General features: G+C 36.8%; 1 protein-coding gene across 1 annotated transcript in view; it reads right to left on the bottom strand.

Moving 5' to 3' along the window:
- LOC134743970 (uncharacterized) overlaps window positions 1-16,874 on the bottom strand; it is a 107,856-nt gene that overhangs the window by 16,262 nt on the left and 74,720 nt on the right. The window contains exons 45-46 of the mRNA XM_063677601.1: window positions 2,574-2,714; window positions 1,853-2,035 (exon numbers count right to left, since the gene is read on the bottom strand). Coding sequence (XP_063533671.1) covers window positions 1,853-2,035; window positions 2,574-2,714 — 324 coding nt within the window. The remainder of the gene's footprint in view (window positions 1-1,852; window positions 2,036-2,573; window positions 2,715-16,874) is intronic.

The following is a 16,874-nucleotide window of genomic DNA, read 5'->3' as shown; positions in this document are numbered from 1 at the left end:
TGGCGGCGCAGTGGTCGGACACGACGTGCGCGCAGTTCTCCAGGTGCGGCAGGAACTTGCTCCGGATGTATAAGTTGGCTAGTAAAGTAGACTCACGGCGCAGTGCAGCGCGAGCGTGGCGGCGCAGTGGTCGGACACGACGTGCGCGCAGTTCTCCAGGTGCGGCAGGAACTTGCTCCGGATGTATAAGTTGGCTAGTAAAGTAGACTCACGGCGCAGTGCAGCGCGAGCTGGCGCGCGAGCGTGGCGGCGCAGTGGTCGGACACGACGTGCGCGCAGTTCTCCAGGTGCGGCAGGAACTTGCTCCGGATGTATAAGTTGGCTAGTAAAGTAGACTCACGGCGCAGTGCAGCGCGAGCTGGCGCGCGAGCGTGGCGGCGCAGTGGTCGGACACGACGTGCGCGCAGTTCTCCAGGTGCGGCAGGAACTTGCTCCGGATGTATAAGTTGGCTAGTAAAGTAGACTCACGGCGCAGTGCAGCGCGAGCTGGCGCGCGAGCGTGGCGGCGCAGTGGTCGGACACGACGTGCGCGCAGTTCTCCAGGTGCGGCAGGAACTTGCTCCGGATGTATAAGTTGGCTAGTAAAGTAGACTCACGGCGCAGTGCAGCGCGAGCTGGCGCGCGAGCGTGGCGGCGCAGTGGTCGGACACGACGTGCGCGCAGTTCTCCAGGTGCGGCAGGAACTTGCTCCGGATGTATAAGTTGGCTAGTAAAGTAGACTCACGGCGCAGTGCAGCGCGAGCTGGCGCGCGAGCGTGGCGGCGCAGTGGTCGGACACGACGTGCGCGCAGTTCTCCAGGTGCGGCAGGAACTTGCTCCGGATGTATAAGTTGGCTAGTAAAGTAGACTCACGGCGCAGTGCAGCGCGAGCGTGGCGGCGCAGTGGTCGGACACGACGTGCGCGCAGTTCTCCAGGTGCGGCAGGAACTTGCTCCGGATGTATAAGTTGGCTAGTAAAGTAGACTCACGGCGCAGTGCAGCGCGAGCTGGCGCGCGAGCGTGGCGGCGCAGTGGTCGGACACGACGTGCGCGCAGTTCTCCAGGTGCGGCAGGAACTTGCTCCGGATGTATAAGTTGGCTAGTAAAGTAGACTCACGGCGCAGTGCAGCGCGAGCTGGCGCGCGAGCGTGGCGGCGCAGTGGTCGGACACGACGTGCGCGCAGTTCTCCAGGTGCGGCAGGAACTTGCTCCGGATGTATAAGTTGGCTAGTAAAGTAGACTCACGGCGCAGTGCAGCGCGAGCGTGGCGGCGCAGTGGTCGGACACGACGTGCGCGCAGTTCTCCAGGTGCGGCAGGAACTTGCTCCGGATGTATAAGTTGGCTAGTAAAGTAGACTCACGGCGCAGTGCAGCGCGAGCTGGCGCGCGAGCGTGGCGGCGCAGTGGTCGGACACGACGTGCGCGCAGTTCTCCAGGTGCGGCAGGAACTTGCTCCGGATGTATAAGTTGGCTAGTAAAGTAGACTCACGGCGCAGTGCAGCGCGAGCTGGCGCGCGAGCGTGGCGGCGCAGTGGTCGGACACGACGTGCGCGCAGTTCTCCAGGTGCGGCAGGAACTTGCTCCGGATGTATAAGTTGGCTAGTAAAGTAGACTCACGGCGCAGTGCAGCGCGAGCTGGCGCGCGAGCGTGGCGGCGCAGTGGTCGGACACGACGTGCGCGCAGTTCTCCAGGTGCGGCAGGAACTTGCTCCGGATGTATAAGTTGGCTAGTAAAGTAGACTCACGGCGCAGTGCAGCGCGAGCTGGCGCGCGAGCGTGGCGGCGCAGTGGTCGGACACGACGTGCGCGCAGTTCTCCAGGTGCGGCAGGAACTTGCTCCGGATGTATAAGTTGGCTAGTAAAGTAGACTCACGGCGCAGTGCAGCGCGAGCTGGCGCGCGAGCGTGGCGGCGCAGTGGTCGGACACGACGTGCGCGCAGTTCTCCAGGTGCGGCAGGAACTTGCTGCGGATGCGCTCGTCCTTGGTCTTGATGTGCACGCGGTGCAGGCCGTGCTCGCAGGGCTCCACTACCACGATGCACAGGTTGAACTGGCCCTGTTCACAATAATACAAAGAAACGTTAGTATAAGAATGTACAAGTTGTTCACGAGGAAACCGAAAGATTTTAACCACGCTTTTCTGAGGCCAAAAGAAGGAAAAAAAATTAATAAATTTAGGTCAAATTCGCAAAAAAAATTTTTTTTTTTTTTTTTTCGATTTTTCAGATGTAGTTGTACATAAAAAGTTAATATTATTGGTGAACTTGTCACTTAAAATGGACTTTTACTTTTTTTTCGTAAAACGTAGTTTTTACAAAGTGTTACTTGTCACTTTTTGACATCTATCAATAAGGTTACTTAGACTACGTCCCACAGTGGCGAAAAATGCGTTTTGCACTATGTAACAATAAAAACTTGTTTTTTTTTTTAATTGGTATTAACTCTCAAACTAGGCAAATTACAAAAAAGTTTATAGGACATTTTAGTCTTTAAATATGATCAGAAATACGCTGTTAAAATTATTCGGTATCCTTATGTTACACCGTGTATATGGAGAAAATATAAGAATAATGTTTGAATAAGTTTCGTCTCACCTTGATGGTTTGTATGGGGAAGTCTCCGCCAGAATCGTTGTACACTATGGAGACGTAGTCGTTGCCGATGTATTTCCGTTTCTCGTTGCAGGTGGGGTCGGCGGCGGACACCGGCATGGCCGTCGCCACGTGGAACAGCACCTGAACACACAACATTGGTTCATAACAGAGCGCGTTAGGCTACGCGCGCACTGCGGATTTCTGCCGTGCGTTTTTTTTCCGCAAAATCTGTGAAGTATGCAACCTCCTTGAATTGCGGAAAATAATCTGTATGTGAATTAAAAATCTGTGGTTTGCTGCAGATTAGTTGCGGTGCGGCGCCGCACGAATTTTCTGCATACTATGGACTATTTAATAAATCCGCGCACTGCGGAATAAAATCCGTGCGCACACCGGCCGGCAGCCATCCATTGGCGCAGTTGTTCTCGCGACATTGTGCTGCGCGGTCATGTCGTCGCCTAGCGTAGTAGTCCATTTTCAACGTCCGTTCTTAACTTGAGTTGGGACTAGAATGGCAAAACGTGCAGCCGTATGCAACCTCCTTGAATTGCGGAAAATAATCTGTATGTGAATTAAAAATCTGTGGTTTGCTGCAGATTAGTTGCGGTGCGGCGCCGCACGTATTGCTATGCATGCTATGGACTATTGAATAAATCCGCGCACTGCGGAATAAAATCCGTGCAAACACCGGCCGGCAGCCATCCATTCCATTGGCGCAGTTGTTCTCGCGACATGGTGCTGCGCGTTCATGTCGTCGCCTAGCGTAGTAGTCCATTTTCAACGTCCGTTCTTAACTTGAGTTGGGACTAGAATGGCAAAACGTGCGGATATGTCACCGCTGTGCGCGTACACGGTTTTTTTTCCTTTGCGTTTTTAAAAACGCACCGCAACTCGCCGCACCGCAGTGCGCGCGTAGCCTTAGGGTGGTATACCACCTAGCCAATGTGCAATGCGTCTCACACTTTCATTACAAGACTCGAGAGGCTAGACTGCCCGTTCCAACACCACTGGATGCTGCTGCATGTACAGCGGTAGGGTTTGGAATGTGGCAGTCTTCATTATGTAAATAATTAAATCTTATGTATATTTTTATTTATAAAGTAATTTTATTGTATTACTAACAAATAATATGGGCCTTTGTGTGAAATAAATATTTGAATTGAATTGAATTAAGCAAAATGTGAGACGCAAATACACATTGGACCAAGATATTGGACAAATTTGCGGAGTTAGTTTAAAAAAAATACATTTGTTTTAAGACGAAATGGCGGAAAATTGTGAAAAGTTGGTGATTTTTAGTATGTGATTTAGGCGGGTTTTTTCGGGGTTTGCAATTATTTTATATTTAAAATCTTTATCATAGGTATATCGCAAATAGTGTACCTTTCTGATGGTAGTAAGATTTTTCATATAAATTTTACTGAAAATTATATATTTACTTAAATATGACTTAGCCTATGTAAATTATAACACTGATTTAGCAGTGAAAATAGATGTTTTATTTTATTTTTCCCAGAATAAGTAAACTATTATGTAACACATATTAATTTCAGGCAAAAAGAAAAAAAATCATGCATTTAAGAGTTAAACTGTCATTATTTTATAGTAATTAAAATCGGGGAATTTACTTGAAAAGAAACAAAGACATCGACGAATTCAAAACTTTAATATTAAATCACATTTACAATCGGGTCTATCGCGAATATATTTTGTTACCTTTATTTACCGACGTTTCGACACAGGTTTCACTGGTCGCGGTCGCGGCTAACTGACGTCCCAGCAAAATGTCAAAACAGAGATTTGTGTGACTACCCGACGAACAAAACCTTGACATTTTGAAGTCGGTTAAGACCGTTCCCTGAGCCAGAAGGCGAAAAATCTCCTTATATGATCATGTTTTTCTAAGAGGCGTTGATATTCGAAGACGTGGAAAAAATATATGTAGTTCTTTACTATATTATCTTTAATAACATAGCTTCCGATACACGAATTATGACACTTCGCTCGATACTATTAATTCCTAAAGTAACCTCTAACTCGGACTTTTAATCCAACTTTACTCGGTTATTTATTATGTGATACCACAGACAATATAACTCCGTAATAGATGGCCACAGTCTAAGAAGAAAACGTGCCTCGTAAAAAAGCAGAAAATTCTATTCTCATTCAGATGGCGCCACACCTTTTAGCCGACTCTCGGCCAGATGGCGACACGGGTTGATACTTAACACATCAGCAAAAGAACATGGTTCAAAATGGTCATTTAGCTTTCTAAAACTTTTTGTCTCGTGCCAAAAGATGGCAGTAAATTTTGTAAACGCATAACATGACATCGTAATTTTTAAAATGTCGATAGATGGCACTTTATTCAATTATCTGTGTAAATCAACAAATAAATTGTCAAAGGACTGTCTCATTTCAAACATAGACAGAGAGAATCATACTATCTTTGTCTTACACCAGTACTAGCACCCGAAAGAAAAGGATGAGTAAATTTTTTTTTTGTTCTTATTTACTGACAAATGCTGAATGCTGAGAGTATGTAACTTGATGAAACCAAAGTGTGATAACTGCCTATGACAAGGACAAACTATAACAGCGCTGTCTCTTCTTCTCCTATTGAAACTATTGAAAGTTCCATAACACTTGATCCATTTCGTTTGGCTTTGTTTTTTTTATTATTATCTTTTTTAATGAATAAAAATGTAATCGCTGAAAGCCGCTGCAGTAATGTCGCAACAGTCATCCAGCTGCAGTCTACATCCGAATGTCACCTTTAAGTTTAGTAGGTTATTAGATTTAATTTTAGTGCTTTTTAGGGTTCCGTATCCAAAGGGTAGAAACGGGACCCTATTACTAAGACTCCGCTGTCCGTCTGTCTGTCACTAGGCTGTATCTCATGATCCGTGATAGCTAGACAGTTGAAATTTTCACAGATGATGTATTTCTGTTGCCGACAAATACTAAAAAGTACGGAACCCTCGGTGCGCGAGTCCGACTCGCACTTGGCCGGTTTTTTAAGGTTACGTACCCAAAGGGTAAAAAACGGGACCCTATTAGGTACTTGCTATTACTAAGACTCCAGTGACTCCACTGTCCCTCTGTCTGTCACCAGGCTGTATCTGAACGTAATAGATGAACCGTGATAGCTAGACAGTTGAAATTTTCACAGATGTCTGTTGCCGCTATAACAAAAAATACTAGAAAGTACGGAACCCTCGGTGGGCGAGTCCGACTCGCACTTGTCCCGGTTTTTTTCTTAGGTTGCTTGTTTCGTTTCGTGTTAGATTTAATACTTACACATTTTTCAATTTGGCCATGGTTGCGTTGCTTGCCGACGGTACATGGTTGCAATATTTAACTTGTTAGAATAAATAATATAGGAACCTATAGTTTTTTATTTAAGGTGGTTCGATTTTCATACAAAATTCAATCTGCTTTAATTAAGGCACTACACACTATTACTACACAAATATTTGCTCATTTATCTACTTTCGAATATTCGTTTGCGCTAAATTAATAGAAAAACTTTGTTTCATACAGAAATCATACATAAATCAACGTAATTTTTTCATCAATTATACGTATGTGTGTGTCACAAATGTCGTGTACAAATACGTTGCGTGCGGCGTTGCCACTCTATGACGTTGGCGACGTTGCCTGGCCGACCTGGCAGGATTTGCAGTGCCGTCATGTTTAGTGCATTTTTATTTGACAGTGTTGACACTGACACATAGGGTCATGTTTATTGTGACATCAATTTGTTTGTATAAATTGAAAATGATAGCAACGTCTAAATCAAGTTACAAAAATCATCGGTGTTCTAGTCCGCGAAAATCCAGAAAAATTCACTCAATTGAAGCGGAATTCATGATGGTGAAGTTTCGTAAGGTAGGTACAGTTTCATTCCTTCATTGTACATTGTAATTTTCTCGTGCCGATCTTTTTAGAAAATAATTCTCACTTCTTCCGTAATGGTAGATATAAGCAGTGAACAATACCTATATAATGTAATTATTACTGTTTTAGTTGCCGAATAGTCAATGTGTCACTAACTCTAGGTTTTTTTAGGTATTGTGCAAAATGAAGAGGCATTCTTGGAAATATAATGTTTTCCTTCATTAGCCAGAAAAAATCAGGACATCCTCACTGCAATAAAGTAAAATAAAACATTTCCTGGGGATGAAAATTATGGAATTTTGTCTATGAATGAAAAACACAATTATTACTAGGTAAGTAAATGATAACTTTATTAGAATCCATATTGTTGCATCATCTTTCTTCCTATAACATTAGAGATTTTGTGCTATCATGATATTATTTTTCTTTCAGGTACAGGGACAACTACGGATAACAAATATGAAAAAATGTTATTTCATTTGTTGTGTGAATCCATCTACACCAACAAGACATCCACTGCTGGACATAGGCCTCCCCAGGGATCTCCACAACGACTGGTCTTGCAAGACCGGCCAAAATATCGAGAAATAAATAATATAAATAAACATGATAAATATCCCGTTTTCTATAATAGTTATAATTAGAAGACCATGCAATGTTGTTACTCACTGTATCTACTTGAATAAAAAAAAATATATAAAAAAGTTTTAATTTTATTTTACAATTACTGCTTTATTATTAGTACATTACGATACAAGTGCGAAAAGTAGGAAATTGGCAACGAGTGGCGATAAATTGAAACACGACCGAAGGAAGTGTTTTAATCGACACGAGTTGCGAATTACCTTTTCGCACGTGTATTGTACAACGTTTTACAGTACATAATTATGGCCCTTTACATTTTCGACATATGCACGTATTGTACTAATTACCGCACTAGGGCGGTAACGTGTATGTAGCACCATATGTACTAAAAAGTATTTTACAGTACATATGGTGCAACTTTCTCGCCCTAGTGCGTAAAGAGCACTTTTCATGCATATGTCGAAAGTTTAAAGGGCCATATGTACTGTAAAACGTTGTACGATACACGTGCGAATAGGTAATTCGCAACTCGTGTCGATTTAAAACACTGCGGTCGTGTTTTAATCTGTCGCCACTCGTTTCGAATTTTCTCTTTTCCGCACTTGTATCGTAAATAACTATTGTCTATCTATCTATCTATACAGTTTGACCCGGGTGACTTAAGCTTTATCATGCTATATCTTTAAACAACTTTTAAATCTTAAGTAAGATATTATATTCGAATATTCTTCTTCTACGAAGTTGGTTTTATATGAAATTATTCCGTTCTCGCGTTGAAGCGGGCGGAATGAGTAGAATTTTTAACTTCTGTATGCCGTGCCGTCATAGTGCTGAGTGCATCTAAAAGTGTTTTTTCTAGGGTTCCGTACCCAAAGGATAAAAACGGGACGGTTATTACTAAGACGCCACTGTCCGTCTGTCAGAGTGTCCATCTGTCTGTCACCAAGCTGTATCTCATGAACAGTGATAGCTAGACAGTTGAAATTTTCACAGATGATGTTGTTGCCGCTATAACAACAAATACTAAAAACAGAATAAAATAAATATTTAAGTGGTGCTCCCATACAACAATTGTGATTTTTTTGCCGTTTTTTGCGTAATGGTACGTACGGAACCCTTCGTGCGCGAGTCTGATTCGCACTTGGCCGGTTTTTATATAAAATAAGTCATTTATTAAAATGTATGCAATTATTTATATGAAAATAAGTACCGTCATTCATATAGATTGTAAGCTAACACAAACAATTTCTTAAAAATAATCATAAGTTGCCTTGAGAACCGGGAAGAACCGGGAATCCCGGTTCTGGGCATTGCCGGAAATGAAATTCTTGGTACCGGGACCAGTATACTGCATGCCCTAGTGTGGAGTCTAATCAGCGAAATCGACTATACAAGTATACACTCGCGTTCGCGCCGCGGCTTCGCGCCGCGTAGTCTGGAGCGGGCTGGATATTGACGCAAATTTCTTTTCTGTATCGTTTCAACCACTCGAGTCAAACCTAGTCAAACAAGCTGTAGTAAGAACTGTCAGATATGACAGTTGACAGTACAACGTTTAATGGAAATGGAACATGATTTTATGGTGTTTCCTAAATGTCTAGCTTCTGCTCAAACTCAAGAGAGCATCCTGCGGACACTGCTCTCCATGCTCATCTGCAACTCCACAATTTGCATGATGTTGGACATAGTGCTTCTTGTGGTTATGTTAAGGGTCTCCGGCAAACTCGGTTCTCCATACAGTAGTAGTTCCGCTCTCATTTAAAACGACTAGCTAGATTTGTCTGAAACTTTGTACTTACAATAGGATAAGGTATATCTATGTCTGTAATTAGTTTATGTAGCTTCAGATACCATAGTTAAAAAAAGACAGCGAATTTAAGTTTTTCATACAAAACTTGTTTTTGCTCTATTTCGTTTGTTTTATATAGGTACTGGAGCTATATAAACTAATTTCAGACCTAGATATACCTCATGTCTTTGTATGTGCAAAGTTTCATTCAATACATAGTTTTAAAATAAGCAACACCCTTAACCCTTAACTGGCCATTGGTAAACCTTATCTCGTTTCAGTAAGGCATGCAAATGGTCAGTTAACGGTGTTTTCGATTGTAACTAGCAATTGTTTGACGTAACTAAAACGATGAAGCATCTTGTGTAGAATTACCAGTCGAATAGAATTGTTAAGAAAACTAAACAATGAATATTTTGCTAAATATTTATCGGATTCAATAATAAATACTCAAGATGAGTTCAAAATAAAAAATAAAAAATCTGTTGAGGTGTCTCAGGTTTATAAAAATGTATTATGATATATATATATACATCTTTCTCTCTCTTTAGCCCGTCTACCCTTCGGGTGTAGGCCTCCGTCATTTTACCTTTTATGGTCTCTCAATGTGATTCCTACCAGTTTTCTCTTTCGCACCGACTGGTCAATGCTCAATTTATATAATAGGTCCTTGGTAAAAACCCAGGTTTCAGTTCCATACTAAGTACTAAATATATACCGGGTGTGGCCTACAACATGAGCAAATAATTTAAACATGGATTATACTCCTCAAACGATGACACTTTATTTCAATAACTTTTAATAATTATGAAATCTTTAGGCTTCCAATTTTCCTATTAAATATTATCTTCAATGGACGCTGTCATCAGTGTTATTGATGTTGCTTATCATGCTTTAAACAAAATTCGCAAAACATAGCATATTCTTAGTATTAACTGACATATCTATAATAATTCAATGTTTTTAATAACAATAATAACTGCATCAATAAATTGCCCTGATATTTTAAATAAGGTAATATTTGTAAAACTTGACAATTTAAAAGTGCTTGTTGCTAGGCCTATTTCAAAAAAATATTTTGACTTGACTTATTATGTGAAAATAATAGGTCTAAATTTAAAACTATAGTTGGTCAAACCAATTTGTCAGTCAGTAACAACCAGGAAAATTATACTCATCCCTTTCTTTTGGGTGCTAGTACTAGTGTAAGACAGAGATAGTATCTCTGTCTATGTTTGAAATGAGACAGTCCTTTGACAAACTATATGTTAAAAAACACTACCGCAATGTTTTGTAGTACTTAATTGCACTAATACAATTAAGTTAGTTTAATAAGTTAAGTAATAGGTAATTAGATTTTATTGAATAAATAAATAATAATAAATATTAGTATAAACTTTTAAGCATGCTAAAAATACAAAATACAAGTTATATTTATAGACCTGTACCAATAACTTCTGAGGTTATAAGAATATTAATGTTGCTTATTTTTTATATATAGTTTCCAGACCATATACTAAACCTAAAAATAAGATTTTGTGTCATCCTAGGTATTTGCTTAGGTAGAAATTTAGGTATTTCTTTTTTCAATCAGCATTCTGTAAAAAAAATATTCGAGACGAAATTCTTTGTTTCCCTGTAAATGCAAAGTGGCTTCCGACGTACACACGCATTTTGTGTCATTTTCATCCACGGGTATAATGGCATTTAATAAATACCTAATATTGATCCTAAAACGCCTAAAAAAATATTAGAGTCGGTAAGTGAAGTGTTGTACTTTACAGAACATTGTTATATGTTATTCAAACAAATCTGTGTCAAATTCATCCACCGCTTTTATTTAAAAAAATTTTTTTTCTAATTAACACCCTGTATCTGCCACAAAAAAAAATTCATATTATTAAGTTTACGTCTACAATATTATAATACCACATTGAGACATCATAATTTGGGTCATTTTGATCCACGGTTTTTTTACTATCTGGCAAAATAAAACTCAATTGAGCAAGAAGGGCGTGCGCGGGGAAGGGTACCTACGCGGGTGGGGTGCTTATTATACTTGCCGCAATATCAGCTGGCGACTGAGATCTTAATACTATCTCCTTTACCCTTGTTAAGACCAACCAAGAGATGGCATTATGAGCTGTCTCGCCACTCAGTTTTGCGATACAGTGGATTTATTTCATTCGGAGGCATAATTACATTGTCTTATCAATCTTACCGTAGTAGGTATATAAATATAATTAAAAATAAACTGTAGGCTGCACTCCTCATACTGACCAACATTTGTGACGTTCCTAATCAAAAGGTACCACTTTCTCTGACAGGTTATTTGTATAAAGATATAATCAAATTTCGTCTTTATGGTAAACGACAAAGTGGTACCTACCTTTTGATTGAGAATGTCACATCAGCGACTTAAAAATTACTTTTGTTTCGATTTTTAGTAGACTTTTTAAGTTTATTTTAAGACGCAATTTATTGTGATTTTTGTTATGTTTAAGCGTGGCAAGCAACATTAATTACATTGATGATGATGTTCATTAAATACAATATTTTTTCATACTATACTGAACTGTCACCCTATACATGAGAATGAACAGCGCCCTCTTGACAATGATCATATATTACTGGTCAGGCTTTAATATGTGTCATAATTTAGTAAAGTCCCCTTTGTGGATTCTAAGTTTCCGAGTTACAGCAGTTTAGTGAAAGCGTTTTTTTTAAATATAAATTAAGGGTTGAATAAAGAGGAAAGAAAATTTGATTATTTTTGCGCTACGACGCACGGTTTAGGAGATACAGCCCTATAAAGTTTTTTTTATTGTTTTTTTCTTTTTTTCTTTTTTACATTGTGTTTTTTGTATATTACTTTGGGGTTTCATAAAGGGGAACGAAAATTTAATTATTTTTGCGCTACGACGCATGGTTTAGGAGATCAAGCCCTATAACTCTTTTTTTTTGCGTTTTTTTTGTATAAATTAATGGTTTCATAAAAAGTTGATTATTTTTGCGCTACGACGCACGGTTTAGGAGATACAGCCCTATATAGATTTTTTTCTTTTTCTTTTTTACGTTTTTAAATCTTAATTAAGGGCTTCTTAAGGGGAACGAAAATTTGATTATTTTTCGCTACCATGCACGGTTTAGGAGATACATCCCTAAAGTTTTTTTTGTTGTTTTTTTTTCTTTTTTTTGTCATTGCGTTTTTTGTTATTACTTTGGGGTTTCATAAAAGGGAACGAAAATTTTATTATTTTTGCGCTACGACGCACGGTTTAGGAGATACAGCCCTAAAATGATTTTTTTCTCTTTTTCTTTTTTGCGTTTTTAAATCTTAATTAGGGGCTTCTTAAAGGGGAACGGATATTGATTATTTTTGCGCTACGATGCACGGTTTAGGAGATACAGCCCTATAAAGTTTTTTTGTTATTATTTTTTTCTTTCTTTTTCTTGTGTTTTTGTATATTATTTTGGGGCTTCATAAAGGGGAACGAAAATTTTATTATTTTTGCGCTACGACGCATGGTTTAGGAGATACAGCCCTATAAAGATTTTTTTTTTAAATTTTGCGTTTTTTTAAATATAAATTATGGGTTGCATAAAGGGGAACGAAAATTTTATTTTTTTTGCGGTACCACGCACGGTTTAGGAGATACAGCTCTATAAAGTTTTTTTTCCTGGTTTTTTTTTTGTTTTTTTTTTTTAAGTATTAATTACGGGTTTCTTAAAGGGGTTTTTTAAATTATTTTTGCGCTACGAAGCATGGTTTAAGAGATACAGCCCTATAATGATTTTTTTTTTTAATTTTGCGTTTTTTTTAAATATAAATTATGGGTTGCATAAAGGGGAACGAAAATTTTATGGTTTAGGAGATACAGCCCTATAAAGATTTTTTTATTGTTTTTTTTTTCTTTTTTTCTTTTTTACATTGTGTTTTTTGTATATTACTTTGGGGTTTCATAAAGGGGAACGAAAATTTTATTATTTTTGCGCTACGACACATGGTTTAGGAGATACAGCCCTATAAAGATTTTTTTTTTAAATTTTGCGTTTTTTTAAATATAAATTATGGGTTGCATAAAGGGGAACGAAAATTTTATTGTTTTTGCGGTACCACGCACGGTTTAGGAGATACAGCTCTATAAAGTTTTTTTTTCCTGGTTTTTTTGTTTTTTTTTTTAAAGTATTAATTACGGGTTTCTTAAAGGGGTTTTTTAATTATTTTTGCGCTACGACGCATGGTTTAAGAGATACAGCCCTATAATGTTTTTTTTTTAAATTTTGCGTTTTTTTTTAAATATAAATTATGGGTTGCATAAAGGGGAACGAAAATTTTATTATTTTTGCGCTACGACGCATGGTTTAGGAGATACAGCCCTATAAAGTTTTTTTTCCTGGTTTTTTTTGTTTTTTTTTTTAAGTATTAATTACGGGTTTCTTAAAGGGGTTTTTTAAATTATTTTTGCGCTACGAAGCATGGTTTAAGAGATACAGCCCTATAATGATTTTTTTTTTTAAATTTTGCGTTTTTTTTAAATATAAATTATGGGTTGCATAAAGGGGAACGAAAATTTTATGGTTTAGGAGATACAGCCCTATAAAGATTTTTTTATTGTTTTTTTTTTCTTTTTTTCTTTTTTACATTGTGTTTTTTGTATATTACTTTGGGGTTTCATAAAGGGGAACGAAAATTTTATTATTTTTGCGCTACGACACATGGTTTAGGAGATACAGCCCTATAAAGATTTTTTTTTTAAATTTTGCGTTTTTTTAAATATAAATTATGGGTTGCATAAAGGGGAACGAAAATTTTATTGTTTTTGCGGTACCACGCACGGTTTAGGAGATACAGCTCTATAAAGTTTTTTTTTCCTGGTTTTTTTGTTTTTTTTTTTAAAGTATTAATTACGGGTTTCTTAAAGGGGTTTTTTAATTATTTTTGCGCTACGACGCATGGTTTAAGAGATACAGCCCTATAATGTTTTTTTTTTTAAATTTTGCGTTTTTTTTAAATATAAATTATGGGTTGCATAAAGGGGAACGAAAATTTTATTATTTTTGCGCTACGACGCATGGTTTAGGAGATACAGCCCTATAAAGTTTTTTTTCCTGGTTTTTTTTTGTTTTTTTTTTTTTTAAGTATTAATTACGGGTTTCTTAAAGGGGTTTTTTAAATTATTTTTGCGCTACGAAGCATGGTTTAAGAGATACAGCCCTATAATGATTTTTTTTTAAATTTTGCGTTTTTTTTAAATATAAATTATGGGTTGCATAAAGGGGAACGAAAATTTTATGGTTTAGGAGATACAGCCCTATAAAGATTTTTTTATTGTTTTTTTTTCTTTTTTTCTTTTTTACATTGTGTTTTTTGTATATTACTTTGGGGTTTCATAAAGGGGAACGAAAATTTTATTATTTTTGCGCTACGACACATGGTTTAGGAGATACAGCCCTATAAAGATTTTTTTTTAAATTTTGCGTTTTTTTAAATATAAATTATGGGTTGCATAAAGGGGAACGAAAATTTTATTGTTTTTGCGGTACCACGCACGGTTTAGGAGATACAGCTCTATAAAGTTTTTTTTTCCTGGTTTTTTTGTTTTTTTTTTTAAAGTATTAATTACGGGTTTTTTAAAGGGGTTTTTTAATTATTTTTGCGCTACGACGCATGGTTTAAGAGATACAGCCCTATAATGTTTTTTTTTTTAAATTTTGCGTTTTTTTTTAAATATAAATTATGGGTTGCATAAAGGGGAACGAAAATTTTATTATTTTTGCGCTACGACGCATGGTTTAGGAGATACAGCCCTATAAAGTTTTTTTTCCTGGTTTTTTTTTGTTTTTTTTTTTTTAAGTATTAATTACGGGTTTCTTAAAGGGGTTTTTTAAATTATTTTTGCGCTACGAAGCATGGTTTAAGAGATACAGCCCTATAATGATTTTTTTTTTAAATTTTGCGTTTTTTTTAAATATAAATTATGGGTTGCATAAAGGGGAACGAAAATTTTATGGTTTAGGAGATACAGCCCTATAAAGATTTTTTTATTGTTTTTTTTTCTTTTTTTCTTTTTTACATTGTGTTTTTTGTATATTACTTTGGGGTTTCATAAAGGGGAACGAAAATTTTATTATTTTTGCGCTACGACACATGGTTTAGGAGATACAGCCCTATAAAGATTTTTTTTTAAATTTTGCGTTTTTTTAAATATAAATTATGGGTTGCATAAAGGGGAACGAAAATTTTATTGTTTTTGCGGTACCACGTACGGTTTAGGAGATACAGCTCTATAAAGTTTTTTTTTCCTGGTTTTTTTGTTTTTTTTTTTAAAGTATTAATTACGGGTTTCTTAAAGGGGTTTTTTAATTATTTTTGCGCTACGACGCATGGTTTAAGAGATACAGCCCTATAATGTTTTTTTTTTAAATTTTGCGTTTTTTTTTAAATATAAATTATGGGTTGCATAAAGGGGAACGAAAATTTTATTATTTTTGCGCTACGACGCATGGTTTAGGAGATACAGCCCTATAAAGTTTTTTTTCCTGGTTTTTTTTTGTTTTTTTTTTTAAGTATTAATTACGGGTTTCTTAAAGGGGTTTTTTAAATTATTTTTGCGCTACGAAGCATGGTTTAAGAGATACAGCCCTATAATGATTTTTTTTTTAAATTTTGCGTTTTTTTTAAATATAAATTATGGGTTGCATAAAGGGGAACGAAAATTTTATGGTTTAGGAGATACAGCCCTATAAAGATTTTTTTATTGTTTTTTTTTTCTTTTTTTCTTTTTTACATTGTGTTTTTTGTATATTACTTTGGGGTTTCATAAAGGGGAACGAAAATTTTATTATTTTTGCGCTACGACACATGGTTTAGGAGATACAGCCCTATAAAGATTTTTTTTTTAAATTTTGCGTTTTTTTAAATATAAATTATGGGTTGCATAAAGGGGAACGAAAATTTTATTGTTTTTGCGGTACCACGCACGGTTTAGGAGATACAGCTCTATAAAGTTTTTTTTTCCTGGTTTTTTTGTTTTTTTTTTTAAAGTATTAATTACGGGTTTCTTAAAGGGGTTTTTTAATTATTTTTGCGCTACGACGCATGGTTTAAGAGATACAGCCCTATAATGTTTTTTTTTTTAAATTTTGCGTTTTTTTTTAAATATAAATTATGGGTTGCATAAAGGGGAACGAAAATTTTATTATTTTTGCGCTACGACGCATGGTTTAGGAGATACAGCCCTATAAAGTTTTTTTTCCTGGTTTTTTTTTGTTTTTTTTTTTTTTAAGTATTAATTACGGGTTTCTTAAAGGGGTTTTTTAAATTATTTTTGCGCTACGAAGCATGGTTTAAGAGATACAGCCCTATAATGATTTTTTTTTTAAATTTTGCGTTTTTTTTAAATATAAATTATGGGTTGCATAAAGGGGAACGAAAATTTTATTATTTTTGCGCTACGACGCATGGTTTAGGAGATACAGCCCTATAAAGATTTTTTTATTGTTTTTTTTTTCTTTTTTTCTTTTTTACATTGTGTTTTTTGTATATTACTTTGGGGTTTCAAAAAGGGGAACGAAAATTTTATTATTTTTGCGCTACGACACATGGTTTAGGAGATACAGCCCTATAAAGATTTTTTTTTTAAATTTTGCGTTTTTTTAAATATAAATTATGGGTTGCATAAAGGGGAACGAAAATTTTATTATTTTTGCGCTACGACGCATGGTTTAGGAGATACAGCCCTATAAAGATTTTTTTTTAAATTTTGCGTTTTTTTTTTAAATATAAATTATGGGTTGCATACAGGGGAACGAAAATTTTATTGTTTTTGCGGTACCACGCACGGTTTAGGAGATACAGCTCTATAAAGTTTTTTTTCCTGTTTTTTTTTGTTTTTTTTTAAGTATTAATTACGGGTTTGTTAAAGGGGTTTTTTTTAATTATTTTTGCGCTACGACGCATGGTTTAGGAGATACAGCCCTATAATGTTTTTTTTTTTTAAATTTTGCGTTTTTTTTTTAAATAT

This window comes from Cydia strobilella, chromosome 9 (genome assembly GCF_947568885.1).
Source record: "Cydia strobilella chromosome 9, ilCydStro3.1, whole genome shotgun sequence".
Classification (NCBI taxonomy): domain Eukaryota; kingdom Metazoa; phylum Arthropoda; class Insecta; order Lepidoptera; family Tortricidae; genus Cydia; species Cydia strobilella.
Note: the sequence above shows the minus strand (reverse complement) of the source record. Positions and strands in the feature narration are given on the sequence as shown.